Raw genomic sequence first — 17,508 nt, 5'->3', positions numbered from 1 at the left:
TGACACAGTTTTCAAACACAAGCAAGGTTTGTGAACTTTTAGACAACAATCTGCAAGAGTCACTGATCTGGAAATACCTCAAAACTGGAAGGTTAACAAGGTCAGAGGAGTAAATCATACAAATATATGGTAGGCAGCCTTCTCTGTGGGTGAGTACTTTGTGCTTTATTTAAATAGATTTCTTGTTGCACACTAAGGCACACTAAGATGTAATGGGTAACCATGGGTTGTCTCTGTGTGTGAATGTTGTAGTGAGTCTCTGACTCACACATTCTCCCTCCTGTTTTACAGCCACGAGGAGGAGACTGGGAGCATCTGTTTCCATTTTTAAACAAAACAGTTTCTTGCTTTGTGTCTCAACACTGGGAACTGTGGTTTGTTTAAACTCTAGTTTTGCTGTGCATCTTTCCTTTGCTTGTCTCACCAGTTAATCTGGACCATGTGAGTTAATCATGAGGGATACTTAATGCATGGATGAATAGCCCAGTATTTGGGCAGGAGGAGGAAATTTTTTGGTGTTTTCATCCTTCCCAAGAAACTTACCAAAGCAACCCAAGCAGACTTCCCTCCGTGAGCTCCACACATATATAAGAACAAAAGCAGTGTTGAGATTACAAAGCAAAACACTGAGACGAACATCACCCAGCCTGTACTTATGTCCGAAGTTACTTTAGTAGAAGCCACCAGGATCCAGACCAGGCCACCAAAAACCTACAAGAAAGGTAATAAACATAGTTTAGTCACTAGAGGAGTATCACAGAGTCCTTACAAGCCTTAACCAGATAGACTAACATTTCTTTCTCTTTTTTATGTATTACATTTATATCTCACCTTTTCTCCAAGGACATGGCCCTCCCAGAGATGTGAAAAGGCCCAGGGCAAAAAATGGAAAAATGGGAGGGGGGGAACTGGGTGGTTGTTTGTTTTGCTTTCCTGTTTTATTCTGTTTTTTAGGTCTTTTTTACAGGTCTTCACATCTCTAGTCCCCACAAACACACACACACTTTATCCTCACAACAGCCTTGTGAGGTAGTTCAGACTGAGAAAGAGGAACTGGCTCAAACTGATCCAGCTTCAAGGCCAAATATGGATTTGAACCACCTTCTCTCTGATCCTACTCCAACACTCTAACCATTACATCATACTGCCTTGCTGTTACCTAACACCAGTTTGCAGAGGCTACTTGTCTCTTGTAAATTTCTGTAAATTTCTGTAACCTGGTTTTTGTATCATGGCTCAGTTACAGGGAATTGTGGGAGTACATCTTGGAAGGAGACGGGCCTCTGTGAGAGGAAAATGTTAAGTTTCATTTCCAGCTGCAAGCAGTTGGGAGGCCTGAACCGAAACACCTGTTTATCTCTGCTAATCGCTGAGAGCCTGGTACTCAAGGTCATGCAGGCCTGAGAAGGTTGAGAACAGAGATGGGAGGGGGGCCTGCAAGGCGCGAAAAAGTGAAGAAGCTTCGGGAAGATGATTACATCAGAAAGCCCCTGATTGGTTAATTCATCCTGGACTGTTGGGTTTCTTTTTCCTTAAGTATAGGGTCTGAGACCCACAGCCTTTGTTCCCCTGGGATTCCATCTTGTAGGGTGGTTACCTATGTGGGGTTCCATTGCTTCTTACCAACCTGATGCTATTCTCTCTGAGGAGAGATGAGACTTACCATCAACTACCTCTTAAGTAAGTAGACAGGCTAGACAGTTTGTTATTTTCTGTTGTGTGTTGAACTCTCTTATGTTATACCCAAACCCCTGGTTGGGTGTGTGGTTTTGAGGAATTGTTTTACTGCTATGTCTGTCTTAAATGTGCACTTATGTTTTTAATAAACCTACTTCTTATTAACCTGGTGTATTCACTGAGTGAGGTAAGAGTGGTTCTGAATCCAGCACCTTGACCATTTGACCACAAAACTACCAAAGAGTAAAGTAGGAGTATATTTTGGTTTTACCAGAGGTTTCTGGACAAGGAGTGTTTGTTTGGCTCTTGTCTCACTGAACCTTGGTTTACCTATTTCTGGGCTCTGAGTTCCCCTAGCTCAGAGTTGAACCAGTGAAGGGGTGGTGGCAGCCTATCTTCTACCTTGCAGGGTTGGTGTTGGTTTGCACAGCCTTAGCAAGGGGAATGTGGTGATTGGGTTCCAGATCAATTACCCAAAGGGTGGGAATTGGGTCTGAAGCATGCAAATCGTGGCTCTTGGGGGCCAGATTTCATGACACTACCCATACTGTTCCTCCTTTAGGATGCACACCTTAACGTGGTGAGTGGGTTTGAGAGTGTTGAAGAAGCTGAAAGCAATGCCACCAGAAGTCTAGACCAAGAAGCTTCTTGGTCTAGACTCCTAGCAGGGCACCCAAGGCAGAATGGTCAAAGCTGAGACATCAGACTAAGATGCATCCAAACTCAGAGGAAGGCAATGGTAAACCACCTCTGAATACCTCTTACCACAAAAACCCTATGAACAGAGTATCCAAAATGCAATACGAGATAGTGCTGGAAGATGAGACCCCCAGGTCAGAAGGCACTCAGAGAGCTACTGGGGAAGAACAAAGGACAAGTACGAGTACCGCTGTGACTAATGACGGAGCTGGGTCAAAGTCAAAAGGAAGCCCAGAGGTTGATGCACACAGATGCAAAAGGAGAGTCCGGAGTTGTATGACGCACACAATAAGAACATGAAATGTGAGAAGCATGAACCAGGGAAAGTTAGAAATTGTCAAGCAAGAAATGGAGCATATCAACATTACAATACTTGGCGTGAGTGAATTGAAATGGACTGCAATGGGACATTTTCAATCAGGCACCTACAAAATATTTTATGCAGGAAATGAGAAATCAAGAAAAAATGGAGTTGCTTTAATAGTGAGAAGTGATGTAGCAAGAGCAATTAGGAGCTACAACGCAAGGTCTGAGCGAGTGATATCAATGAGATTAAACGGGAAACCTATCAACATAACCATCATCCAAGTCTACGCTCCAACAGCAAACGCAAAAGAAGAAGAATTGGAGAGATTTTATGCACACGTACAGGAAGAAATTGATCACACACAAAAACAAGATGTGCTGATAATCATGAGGGACTGGAATGCAACAGTAGGGAACAGAGAAGAACTAGCAATTGTAGGGAAATGGGGCTTAGGAGACAGAAATGAAGCAGGAGAAAGACTTACTGAATTCTGTGAAGCCAATAATTTGTTTCTTGCGAACACATTTTTTGAGCAACTGAAAAGACGACTGTACATGTGGACAACACCAGATGGTCAATATAGGAATCAAATTGATTATATAATTGGTAAGAGAAGATGGAGAAGTTCCATACTTTCTGCAAAAACAAGACCAGGTGCAGACTGCAGTACAGATCACAAACTGGTCGTATTGAAAATCAGAGTAAAGCTGAAGAAGAACAACAAAGCAATCATAATGCCAAAATACAATTTAGATAACATCCCAAAAGAATTTAAAGATCAAATAAGGAACAGATTTGCGGCTTTAAAATTAATTAACAGAGAACCAGAAGAACTATAGAGTGAGGTCAGAGACATTATCGAGGAAGAATGCAAAAAGTTAATACCTCTAGTTAAAAAGAAAGACCTCAATGGATGACTGACGAAACTCTTAATATGGTTAAAGAGAGAAGGAAAGCAAAAGCAAAAGGAGATAGAAACACAGTCAGAAGAACCCTAAATGTGACTTCCGGGAAGGGTGACTTCGCTTGTGCCTGCTTTTGAGACGGGCTCCCACCTCAAAAGAAGCTTATTCAGATATAAATCAGTCAGAACATTTTTTTTTGACTGATGAAATTTCTCCCGGGCAGGGAGAAACGTAGAGATCAACCTCAAAAGCCTGTTTTTGTTGGGAGGACTGGATTTCATTAATTTATGAGAAAAGGTCCAGCCAGCAATGCCGGACGGACTTCCGAACAAGCTCTATCTGATTAATGCGATACGTTTATCTTTTCTTCAAAGAGAAAACGGACTAACAGGCAAGCACCCTTCTTTCTATTATTTTTTTTACTTGGTTTAAATTGTTGCAGCAAAAAGAGATTTGTCAAATGAATCAGCTTTAAAGAACTTCTGGGTGAGCTATAACTCTTCTCTGTTATTCACGAAATTAACAGCTTATCTCTGTTTCTATTGCAAAAAGCTGTCCTGGAAGTGCATTCTAAAGATATAAACAGAAGAGGGATTTCTATTCCGAGAAACATTATATTGTCTGGGACTATTCTCTTTTTGGTCTATTTTATTTTGACGAATCTGCTTCTTCACGACGCCACTAACTGTTTTGATGCTGGGAACTAAATTTGTTTTGTGTTCTTGAACATAGAGAGATAAGGCAGGCTGCTCTGTTTATACTGTGATGTCATCAAGCCTGGAATATTAACCCAATTGTTGCTGAAATAAGAAGTGGTTCTTCTTTATTTTTGTTTTGTTTTCGTGGTTTTAAAAATGGCAATCAAGAAAGTGGCTGAGAATCTGGAAGTAATTATGTTTCAGAAAATAATGGATGAGATTGAGATAATGAAACAAACCCTGCGACAGGGCAGTAAGGAGCTGAAAATGGAACTGAGCAAAATGACGCAGGAGCTTAAAGAAATAGGGGATCCTGTGAGAGAGGAGAATGAGATCAGAGATGAGAAAAGAAAAAATAAAGGGAAGATACAAGCCCTGGAGATTGGAACAAATGTGGAATTGGAAAAAGATCTGGAGTTTATGGATATTAGAAATAAAATCTACTGTTTGGAATTTAACGTTATCTCTGAAGAAATTAATGAAGATATTAGAGATAAAGTTATCAATGGCTTGGATAATCTTCTGGACTGGAATGACGTGATGGAGCTTGATATAGAGAAAATCTATGGAATTAACTGCAGCCATGTGACAATGGAAAAACTCTCAAGAGATGAGCCAGTGCATTTTGTAAAAAAGAAGAACACAGATATGACTTTACAACAATATTTCAGCAACTTATTCAGAATTGATGGCAAGAAAATATTTGGGATAGAGGAAATTCCCATCAGACTCTTATTATATGACTATGGCTATGACAGCAAGATTATTATGGAATACTGATAATGGAAGATTGGACACTGAAATTACTGGACTTAACAGGACTATTGAAGATGGAAGATGGAATTAATATGGATAATGGAATAACGGCTATTGAAATTATTGGACCTAACAGATTTTGATGAGATGGATTAATCGATATGTTTATTTGGACTATGGTTATGACAATAAGATTATTATTATTATTAACGAGATGGATTAATCGACATGTTTATTTGGAGAAAAATTGATATATACATTTCTTAAAGAATTGAAACCTCTTTGACTTTTTGTGGAAAGAATAAAGTAATGTTTATGAGATTTGATGATTAATTAAGATAACTACTGGAGGAAAGTGATTTTATAATATAATTTAAGAGACAGGATTGTTATATATTGTAGACCTACAACTGATTTGATTTGCGACAAATGGGAAGTCAACATTTTATTTTTTTGTTTAATCATTTTTGTTTTGTTTTTTGTCTTTGAATGTTTTATGATTTTGTTTTGTATGTTTTATGAAAATTTGAATAAAAATTATTGTAAAAAAAAAAAAGAAGAACCCTAAATGCAACAATACAGTGACTAGTACGTAGGGACAAAGAGAACTATTACAATGGTTATTGTACAGAAATAGAAGAGGACAATGAAAAGGGAAGAACAAGAGCCCTATTCCAAAAGATTAGAGAAATGAAAGGGAAATTTAAACCAAGAGTAGGGATGCTGAATAATCCACAGGGGAACACACTGACTGACCAAGATGAAATAAAAGGAAGATGGAAGCAATACACTGAAGAACTATATAAAAGAGATGCCAGGATGACAGATTCATTCACGGAGGAACCATATGATGAAAAACCAGAAATTTTAGAATGCAAAGTAAAAGCTGCTCTTAAAATACTTGGAAGAAACAAATCACCAGGTACAGATGGCATACTAATAGAGTTGCTACAAGCTACTGAGACTGAATCTGTCCACATTTTGATAAAAATTTGTCAAGAAATATGGAAAACTAAACAATGGCCCACAGACTGGAAGCGTTCAATATATATCCCAATTCCAAAGAAAGGGGATCCCAGGGAATGCAGTAATTACCAAAGTATTGCCTTAATATCCCATGCAAGTAAAGTAATGCTCAAGATTCTACAACAAAGCTCTTACCATATATGGAGCGAGAAATGCCAGATGTCCAAGCTGGATTTAGAAAGGGAAGAGGCACCGGAGATCATATCGCAAGCATACTTTGGATAGTGGAATGGACCAAGGAATTTCAGAAGAAAATCACCCTGTGCTTTATAGATTCCAGCAAAGCCTTTGACTGTGTAGATCATGAAAAACTATGGAATGCTTAAAAAGAAATGGGGGGGCCACAGCATCTGATTGTCCTGATGCGCAACCTATATTCTGCACAAGAGGCTACTGTAAGGACAGAATATGGAGAAACCGATTGGTTTCCAATCGGAAAGGGTGTGAGACAGGGGTGTATTTTATCACCCTATTTGTTTAATCTGTACGCAGATCATATGAAAAGCGGGATTGGACCAAGATGAAGGAGGTCTGAAAATTGGAGGGAGAAACATCAATAATTTAAGATATGCAGACGATACCATACTCTTAGCAGAAACCAGTAATGATGTGAAACGAATGCTGATGAAAGTTAAAGAGGAAAGCACAAAAGCAGGAGTACAGCTGAATGTCAAAAAGACTAAAGTAATGACAACATTTATGTAACTTTAAAGTTGACAATGAGGACATTGAAATTGTCAAGGGTTATCAGTCCTTGGCACAGTCATTAACCAAAATGGAGACGATAGTCAAGAAATCAGAAGAAGGCTAGGACTGGGGAGGGCAGCTATGAGAAAACTAGAAAAGGTCCTCAAATGCAAAGATGTATCACTGAACACCAACGTCAGGATCATTCAGACCATGGTATTCCTGATCTCTATGTATGGATGTGAAAGTTGGACAGTGAAAAAAGTAGATAAGAGAAAAATCAACTCCTTTGAAATTTGGTGTTGGAGGACAGCTTTGTGCATACCATGGACCATGAAAAAGACAAATAATTGGGTGTTAGAACAAATTAAACCAGAACTGTCACTAGAAGCTAAAATGATGAAACTGAGGTTATCATACTTCGGACACATAATGAGAAGACATGATTCACTAGAAAAGACAATAATGCTGGAAAAAACAGAAGGGGTAGAAAAAAAGAAAGGCCAAACAAGAGATGGATTGATTCCATAAAGGAAGCCACAGACCTGAACTTGCAAGATCTGAGCAGGGTGGTTCATGACAGATGCTCTTGGAGGTCGCTGATTCATAGGGTCGCCATAAGTCATGATTGACTTGAAGGCACATAATAACAACAAGAACTCATACTGTTGGAGCTGTCATTTGATAGGTTCAATCAGAACAGAACAGGCTTGAAGGTTACATTAAGGATGGTTGAGTGTGTCTCTTATTAGCATGAGCAGGCTAGATTCCTCGTTACTTGATAAAAGATCCCCAAACCTTCAGATCTTACCATCACCACTACATTCATAGTAGCTGAAGTCACCCGAGGGGGTATAAGAACATGCCTGATTGCTAAGATATAAAAAGAGCCTTGCTGGATCAGACCAAAGACTTATATGGGCTAGCATTCTGTTCTCAGAATGACCAGCCAGATGTCTCTTAGGAAACCCACAAGCAGAACACGAGTGCAGGGTTGAGCAAATCTACCCATTTTGGTTTCTCTCCATTACTCATTTTTCCAGTCTGAACTTCAGTTCTCCACATTTTCACATCAGTTTGTGGTGTTTTTTTAAGCCCTCATGAAAATTCATCAGTGTTTTGGTGCAAATTTCTCATATACACATTTTGTATGAATTTTTGCCTAATATACCTATTCTGCAAAGTAATTTCCCCATGCATAATGCATTTTTGTATATTATTTTTTCTAATATAAGAACATAAGAACATAAGAAGAGCCTGCTGGATCAGGCCAGTGGCCCATCTCGTCCAGCATCCTGTTCTCACAGTGGCCAACCAGGTGCCTGGGGGAAGCCAGCAAGCAGGACCCGAGTGCAAGAACACTCTCCCCTCCTGAGGCTTCCAGCAACTGGTTTTCAGAAGCATGCTGCCTCTGACTAGGGTGGCAGAGCACAGCCATCATGGCTAGTAGCCATTGATAGCCCTGTCCTCCATGAATTTGTCTAATCTTCTTTTAAAGCCATCCAAGCTGGTGGCCATTACTGCATCTTGTGGGAGCAAATTCCATAGTTTAACTATGCGCTGAGTAAAGAAGTACTTCCTTTTGTCTGTCCTGCATCTTCCAACATTCAGCTTCTTTGAATGTCCACGAGTTCTAGTATTATGAGAGAGGGAGAAGAACTTTTTTCTATCCACTTTCTCAATGCCATGCATAATTTTATACACTTCTATCATGTCTCCTCTGACCCGCCTTTTCTCTAAACTAAAAAGCCCCAAATGCTGCAACCTTTCCTCGTAAGCGAGTCGCTCCATCCCCTTGATCATTCTGGTTGCCCTCTTCTGAACCTTTTCCAACTCTATAATATCCTTTTTGAGATGAGGCGACCAGAACTGTACACAGGATTCCAAATGCGGCCGCACCATAGATTTATACAACGGCATTATGATATCGGCTGTTTTATTTTCAATACCTTTCCTAATTATCGCTAGCATGGAATTTGCCTTTTTCACAGCTGCCGCACACTGGGTCGACATTTTCATCGTGCTGTGCACTACAACCCCGAGGTCTCTCTCCTGGTCGGTCACCGCCAGTTCAGACCCCATGAGCGTATATGTGAAATTAAGATTTTTTGCTCCAATATGCATAATTTTACACTTGTTTATATTGAATTGCATTTGCCATTTTTCTGCCCATTCACTCAGTTTGGAGAGGTCTTTTTGGAGCTCTTCGCAATCCCTTTTTGTTTTAACAACCCTGAACAATTTAGTGTCATCAGCAATATACGAACAGCTGCAGATCTGGGGGACTGGAAAAGAGCTGCCCTGGGAGTGAGTACCTGAGCATCTGGGTGCTTGCTTGCTCGCTCCTCTGGGTTGTTGTCTGTTGAGATGGCTGAGGTCTCAGGTAAGTGCTGCAAGGACTAGGACCCTCTGCCTAACCCTGACTCCAGGGTGTGAGATGGAGGTAAATAGATGAACCCTGTGTGAAAGATATTGAGTGGGTCTGACTGTTCCCAGCTCTGTCAGAGGCCTACCAGGATAACTGGTTCAGGTAGGTTTGGTGCTGGGCTCTTGCTGTGTCCATATCAGGTGTTTAGCAGGAGTCTTAATATGGAGGAATATGAGTGATGCCACCCCAGTTTCAGTGATCATGGATAGAGGGAGATATAGCCATGGGGAGATGGTGAACTACCACAGAAGACAAGGGCAAGGCTATCTACGCCTTGTTCCTCACTCCCACTCCTCTCATGGGCAGGTTCCTTGTTGCTCGTCTGCTGTACGCACTGGCCTGTGCGTGCTGTTGTTTAGCACCAGATCGGTACACAATAAGATGACTCTCATCCATGATTTGATCATGGATGAAGGTGCCGTTTTGGTGTGCATTACCAAGACCTGGGTGGGTGAGCTGGGAGGAGTTGATCTGACCCAGCTTTGGCCACCTGGATACTTGGTGCAACACCACCACAGACTGCAGAGGCAGAGGACTTGCTGTGGTCTCAAGAACTTACATCTCTGTCACCAGAGATGTCACTTTGTCTTGGAGCTGGCTATGAGGGCCTGCACCTGGTGTTGGGCCAAGGAGACCAGAAACTAGGGTTGCTGGTGGTGTACCGTCCACCCTGCTGCCCAGCAGCTTCTCTGACTGAGCTGATGAAGGCCATCTTAGCTGTGGTATTGGAGAAGCCCAGAATGGTAGTCCTGGGTGATTTCAATGTCCATGCTGAGGCTGCTCAAGTGTTCTGGTCAGGACGTCATGGCCTCCATGACGACCATGGAGCTATCTCAAGTTGTCACTGGCCCAACACATAGACACTCTTGCCTTGGTTTTTGCTCCAGATGGAGGAAGGGGTGGTCTGGAGATAGGGGGGTGGAGGTCACCTGATTGTCGTGGTCAGACTACTTCCTGTAGAAGATTAAATGTTCCAATCCTCCACTGTAGGGGTGGTGGACAGATTAAGATGGTCCGCCCCCAGAGACTAATGCAATCCACTGGATTCCTGAATGCCCTGGGGGGAGTTCCCAGTAGATAGAGCAGGAGACCCTGTTGAAGCCCTTGTCACGCTGTGGAACAATGAGGTGCATCGGCCTCTTGACATGGTTGTCCCCGAGTGCCCTCTCCAGCATTGTAGAGCCTGGTTTGCACATTGGTACGCCAGTGAGCTAAGGGCAATGACACAGGCTGGACGACTGCTACAGCACAAGTGGTGAAAGATGTACTGTGAGGCCGATTGGGCACAGGTAAAACATCATAACCGTGCCTACTGTGTGGCGGCAAGGGCAGCAAAGAAGGCCCACTTCTCTTCCATCATCGCATTCTCAAGTAGCCGTCCAGTGGAGCTTTCCCGTATTGTCAGGGGTCTGTTGACATCAACTCCAGGAAATGGAGTTTTAGACCCTTCAGAGGCCAACCGTGAATTGTTTGCAAGGCACTTTGAGGGTAACGTTGCTTACCTCCATAGCAATCTTAATGCCACATCCACATCTACTGTGGTCCCCAGTGAGGTGTCCAGTGCAATGTCTGCTGCAATTCCTTGGGAACAGTTTCAATTGATGCAGCTTGATGACGTAGACAAGGTGCTTGTGATGATGTGGCCAGCAATGTGTCCTCTCAACCCTTGCCCTTCTTGGCTTATTAAAGCTTACAGAGGGCATTTGACCAAGGGGATCCAGGGTGTGGTCAATGCAAAGTTGCAGGAGAAAGTGGTTCCAGCTGCCCTGAAAGAGGCGGTGATCCGACTGCTCCTGAAAAACCCACCCTGGACCCGTTGGTCTGCGACAATTACTGACCAGTCGCAAATACCCCCTTTTTAGGGAAGGTGATTGAGAGGGATGTGGCACAGCAATTGCAAGTACTCTTGGATGGAACAGTTTATCTTGACCCGTTCCAGTCTGGGTTCATGCCTGGTTATGGGACTGAATCAGCCTTGGTCTCCCTGATGGATGACCTTTATCGGTAGAAGCACAGGGAGAGTGTAACTCTGTTACTCTTACTTGATCTCTCAGTGGCTATTGATACCATTGACAATGGTATCCTTCTGGGATGACTTGGTGAGATGGGTATCAGAGGCACTGTTTTACAGTGGTTCCGATCCTATCTCCAGGGTTGTTTTCAGATAATAGCATTGGGTGATTGTCTTTCGGCCCCCTGGCAGTTGTGCTGTGGGGTTCCACAGGGTACCATCTTGTCCCCCATGCTGTTTAACATCTATATGAAGCCCTTGGGAGAGGCCATCAGGAGATTTGGGGCGAGGTGTCAGCAGTACACTGATGATACCCAGCTCTATTTCTCTGTAACATCTGAATTGGGAGAGACTGTGCAAGCCCTGAACCACTGCCTGGACTCATTGGTAGGCTGGATGAGGGCCCATAAACTGAGTCTGAATCTTAGCAAGACAGAGGTGGTGTGGATTGGTGGTTTCCCAGTTCAGATAATTGGTCAGTTGCCTACCTTGGATGGAGTTGTACTCCCTCTGAAATAGCAGGTCCGTAGTCTGGGAGTGCTCCTGGATCCATCTTTGTCCCTGGATGCCCAGGTGACCTCAGTGGCTAGGAGTGCATTTTACCAGCTTTGGCTGGTAAGGCAGCTGCGGCCATTTCTGCACCAGGATAGCCTGACCACTATCGTCCATGCACTGGTAACCTCCAGGCTGGATTATTGTAATGCGCTCTATGTGGGGCTACCTTTGAGGTTAGTCCAGAAGCTGCAGCTGGTGCAAAATGTGGTGACAAGACTGCTCACTGGGGTAGGGTATCACCAGCATGTCACCCCACTGCTGAAAGAATTGTACTAGCTGCCCATTTGCTACCTGGCTAAGTTCTGGTTTTGGTATATAAAGCCCTTTAGAGCTTGGGACCAGGATACCTGAAAGATTGTCTTGCCCCTTATATATCCAGTCATTCACTGCACTCTGCAGGTGAGGGCCTCCTGCAGATAACATCTTATCAGGAGGTCAGTTCTGCAAAACATAGGAAACGGACCTTTAGTGTAGTGGCACCTACCCTTTGGAATTCCCTCCCCTTAAATATTAGACAGGAGCCATCTCTGTTATCTTTTCGGCACCTACTGAAGACTTTCCTCTTTCAACAAGCCTGTTGAGTAGACACCTTATCCCAATCTGCCTCTGTGTTGGAATTCCTTTTAAATATGTTTTTAAAGATGTTTTTTAAAAAGATGTTTTTAAAGCTTTTTCTTTTAAAAAGATATTTTGTTTAAAATACATTGCAAAAAAAATCCATAAAAATATTTAAAATTTTATTTTACATTTTATTTATTTATTAAAATCTGTTTTTATGATGTTTTAGAGTGTTTTCAGTGCTTTTGCTTGCCTCCCTGGGCTCCTACTGGATATAAATCTAATAAATAAATAAATACATAGGTTTTTATGCTAGTATATACATATTTGTACACATTGCTCAGCTGGAGAACTGCAATGCAACATTAAGAGAAATGTGAAATTTAAAGGATGGCTATGTTGCAGTTTGCGTCTTATTTTGGTAAGGAGAGTTGGGTAGGTTCACCTTCAAATGTGAACACAATCAAACTTCTCCCATCTCTACTGAGTGCAATAGCCTTCTCCTGCTTGTGACTGGTATGCAGATGTATACTGCCTCCAATTCAGGAAGTAGCACATAGCAGACACAACAAGCAGCCATCTATAACCTTATCCCCCTGAATAAGTCTAATCCCCTTTTAAAGCCATCTAAATTGGTGGCAACGAGTGAAGTAATGCTTCCTTTTTCTGTCCTGCATCTTCCAACATCCAGCTTCATTGGATGACCCTAGATTCTGGTATCGTGAGAGAGGGTAGCAATACTTCTTCCTATTCACTTTTTCCACACCATACATGATTTTAGGCACTTCCATCATGTGCCTCCTTATTTGCCTTTTTCCCCACTAAAAGCCCTAACCTCCTCTAAGATGCACACCTTAACATGATGAGGGGGTTTGAGAGTATTGAAGAAGCTGAGAGCAATGCCGTCAGGAGTCCAGACCAAGAGGCTAGACTCCTAGCAGGGGCACCCAAGGCAGAATGGTCAAAACTGAGACACCAGACTAAGATGCATCCAAACTCAGAGGAAGGCAATGGTAAACTACCTCTGAATACCTCTTACCATGAAAACCCTATGAATAGACTATCCAAAATGCAACATGAGGTAGTGCTGGGAGATGACACCCCCAGGTTAGATGGCACTCAGGGATAACAGATGCTACTGGAGGTTGCTGATTCATAGGGTCGCCATAAGTCGTAATCAACTTGAAGGCACATAACAACAACCCCTAAACAGCCTAACATTTCCTCATAGGGGAGTTGCTCCAGCCCCTTGATCATTTTGATTGCCCTTTCCTGCATTTTCTGCAATCTACAGCAACCCTTCTTTGGGTGCATAGTTGCCAGAAACAGGACCCTTCTTTGCGTGCCACCCTAACAGTGGAATTCCATCCCCAGAACAAGTTTGCTGGGTGTGAAACACTGTTTGCCACCCTGGGCTCCTTCTGGGAGGTAGGGCAGGATATAAATTTAAATTTAATAAATAAATAACAGTGGCATAAATAACTTTTCTCTACTAGGCACTTAGTAACATTTGAGTTAATTTTGCATTTTGCTTCTTTTTTTTTGTTCTGTTGTTAAAATTTGAGATTTTCAAATGTTTTATTTTGTTGTGCTTTGGAAATCTTCTGTCAACGGAGAGGTTAAAAGCACTGTATATAAAAGTAGTTACAAACAAACAGACTTCAGTCATTGATTTTGTATGAGGCTATGGCACAACTTGGGCCATTGAGAGAGCTGGCATTTCAAAAGAGAGACGTCTGGAGAACATTCAGAATCCAAACCAGATGAAGGTGACCTTGAATGAGTACAAGAGCTTAAACCTCGGCCAACGTCAAATCCTCAGGACAACCCCCAGTTTGGCAGTTCCAATGGAGATTTCCCTGCCAAAGCCAAGAGCAGCTTGTGGGTGGTTGCGGAGGGAGGTTGTCAAGAACAGGCCAGGAAAGGACAAGGTCCTCCTCACAAAAATCACAGACCTTCATCTGCTTGCATTTTTTTAATTAACACAGACTTCCTTATCATTCATTCATCATTTTATTTGTATGCGGCCTTTCCACAAAATATTGTGCTCAAGGCAGCTGACAACAAGGTGAACAGAAATACATCTCAAAAGCAATTGCAAAAATAAATTCCTAATAACAAAAAACAATAAAACAGTAACATAACAACAAATATAACAGCAAGCAAAAACAAGTTTTCAATATTATGAACATAATAAAACAATATTTAAAACAAACAAAGAAGAAGTCAACTCCTACACAAGCTGGTATAGCACAGTGGGGAGGAGAGCCTGGCTGGGAGTCCAGAGTTTGTGAGTTCAAATTCCCGCTCATGCCTCCTGCATGTCAAGGGCCAGCTAAAGATCACCCCCACAGTGAGTGACTCGGGTTATGTTCCCTGCCACCTGTGCAGCTGTGGGCAAGCTGCATAGTCCCAAGGAGCCCAGTTGCCCCCCAGCTGGCAGTTGTGGACAAGGAAGGGGCTGGCTTGTGCAGCTGTGGCAAGCTGAGCAGGCCCTAGCCAGCTGGGGAGGACTAGCCTCAGAGGGAGGCAATGGTAAACCTCCTCTGAATACCGCTTACCATGAACACCCTATGCATAGGGTCGCCATAAGTCGGGATCGACTTGAAGGTAGTCCATTTCCATTTTTTTTTCATATCTCCTATAAAACCTCATTATATTGAGCAGAGGCTTGTTATGAAGGGACTGCCCAGGAAAAGCCGCAGCAGCAGCACAGTCTCTTCGTAGGCAGAGGTGTGGGCTCCTTTCTTCAAGAGAGGTGTAGGCTTCCAAAGTCACTCTGGGGTAAAATGGCAGGGCAGGTCTTCTCCCAGGCTGGCAGAGCTTCTGCACAGTGGCGTCACTATGGTTGGTGTCACCCGGTGCGGGCCACAGCGCCTTCCTTGTGAGACTGTGAGTGATTGCGCGCCTCTGGCAGCGCGTGGCCAAACGACGGGGTCCGGGAGCTTGCCGCTGCCTCGCTGCTGCTGCTTCCAGCTTCTAACAGCCGAGGAAGGCAGCCAGAGCGCCATGCGAAGGCTCGCGTTGGTGCCTAGGTGGTGCCTGGGGGGGCGGCTCTGGGTGTCACCCCCATCTGGTGGTGTTACCCGGTGCGGCCCTCACCTGCCGCACCGCCCTAGTGATGTCCCTGCTTCTGCAGAGGACTCCTTACCAGGCCTTGGTGCTACCTGATGTTGGGGTTCTATCTTCCATCTGCTATCCAGGCTATACATTTCTCAGGAGATGTGGAACCATGAAGTTACTCTGCTTGTCCTATGTTGTGTGAGTATAAATTAGGCTAGACAGCTTTGTTATTTTTGTCTGTGACTTGTACTCTCTGCCTTTTGTATTTTACCCAACCCTTGGGGGTGTTTGATTTAAGGAATTATTTTGCTGCTACATTTTTGCATTTATATTTTACTCTAATAAAGTTACCTCTTATTTACCAGTGTGTTCATTTCAGGGGGAAATTGGCTGTGAATCCAGCACCTTGGGCAATTAGCCACAGACTACTGTATAGTTGGGTATTTTGCCTTAAGGCTCCAAGACAAGGAGTGCACCTTTGGCTCTTGTCTTTTGGAATCCTTGGCAGGTCTATTTCTGGCACTTTGGGTTTCCCCTTGGCCCGGAGTGGGTGACCACGTTGAAGGAGTGGTGGCAGGCTAGCTATCTTGCAGGGCTGGTGTTGGTTTAACTCAGCCTTGGTAAGGGAGGCACGGATTGTGCTTGGCTGGGATCAATTGCCCTGGGTTTGGAGTTGACCCCCCCCCCCGGTGAGAATTCTTGATATGGTTCCACATCTCCTCAGAGATGTATAGCCTGGATAGCAGATGGAAGATGGAACCCCAACAGCACCAAGGAACACCATGGAGGTTAAGGCTATCAATGGCTACTAGCCACGATGGCTATGTTCCCCTTCAAATGTTGGAGGCAGCATGTCTCTGAATGCCAGTTTCTGGGAATCACAAGTAGGGAGAGTGCTTTTGTGCTCAGGTCCTGCTTGTGGGCTTCTCATTGGGACATCTGGTTGGCCGCTGAGAACAGGATGCTAGACTAGATGGGCTCTTTGCCTGATCCATCAGGGCTTTTCTATTGTGGGTTGCTTGGTTTTATTATGTACAAGCAGGACTGGTGCCACTCATGACTAGGCCCTTGGGCACCAGCATGGCACCATCTTGGTTAATGGCATGCATGCACAGTATGCTACATGCACTCACATGCCTGCCATCAACCAAGATTGCAGTAGGGGCATTAGCTCCTTAAAGAAGCCTTCGCCGCCATCTTAGTAGATGGCAGCCCTGCGCATACAGAAGCATAAGACAGGAGGGAGGGAGGGGGAGGGAGTGAACAGGCGGGTGGCCTGAAAGCTCCATCCCTGCAATCCGCTGCAGGAACCCTGCCATGGATCGTGGAAGGAGAGCTCTACTCTCCCACCTTAACAAGGGGCCCTACAAGGGCCCTCAGCCAGGGCCCAACCTGGCCACCCTCTGGCACCAGCTCTGTGTACAAGAGTTACATTATTTTACTTTTTTTCTATTTCACACCTGTACAATTTTGTATGGAGTGGTCTTTGACGGTAATAAAAACAATTAATCAATCAGTTTTCTTATGTTCTTATATTCTTATTGCAATATTCTTATTGCAATATTCTTATTGCAAGTGGTGAGTTTGGTATTACATCTAGGATGGCCAAGTGTCTTGCTTGACAAGGAACATACCTCAGCTTGAAGGGTTGTTCAGTCCAACCCTGGTTTAAGATAAAGGATCCTCAGAAGGGAAAGCAGGAGGCAATTAGCTGCTGAAAACAAGACTGATCAGGTACACACAGGTCACAGTTTTTTCCACCAGGTTGAGATTTATTTCTATTTCTATTTCAATTACAGTAATTATACAGCCACGAGAGTAGCTGTATACTATAGCCATATGCTCAGAGGCACATGTTACCAAATTCTTCCAAGTTACATAGGAAGTAGACTGGGCTGTGAAAGACCAACCCAAATTGTGTTTGCATTTTGACAAATTTGTAGGGCAGTACAATATCTCAGAGAGGAGGTCTGGTCTCCTGCTCTCCTGGTGCATTCACTATAGCTACCCAATTTCCCTGCTTTTTAAAGTTTGATAGTTAGCTATAGGTACGTTCTTAAGCCGCAAAGGTTTTTTTGCCTATTAGTGAATTACTTCTAAACTTGTACCTATCCATAAGAATTAGCACATGCAAAGTT

General features: G+C 43.3%; 1 protein-coding gene across 1 annotated transcript in view; it reads right to left on the bottom strand.

Moving 5' to 3' along the window:
* The window catches only part of LOC133384521 (myelin and lymphocyte protein-like), a 66,495-nt gene that overhangs the window by 5,282 nt on the left and 43,705 nt on the right, over positions 1-17,508 (bottom strand). The window contains exon 2 of the mRNA XM_061626470.1: positions 544-711. Coding sequence (XP_061482454.1) covers positions 544-711 — 168 coding nt within the window. The remainder of the gene's footprint in view (positions 1-543; positions 712-17,508) is intronic.

This window comes from Rhineura floridana, chromosome 4, assembly GCF_030035675.1.
Source record: "Rhineura floridana isolate rRhiFlo1 chromosome 4, rRhiFlo1.hap2, whole genome shotgun sequence".
In the NCBI taxonomy this organism is placed as follows: domain Eukaryota; kingdom Metazoa; phylum Chordata; class Lepidosauria; order Squamata; family Rhineuridae; genus Rhineura; species Rhineura floridana.
Note: the sequence above shows the minus strand (reverse complement) of the source record. Positions and strands in the feature narration are given on the sequence as shown.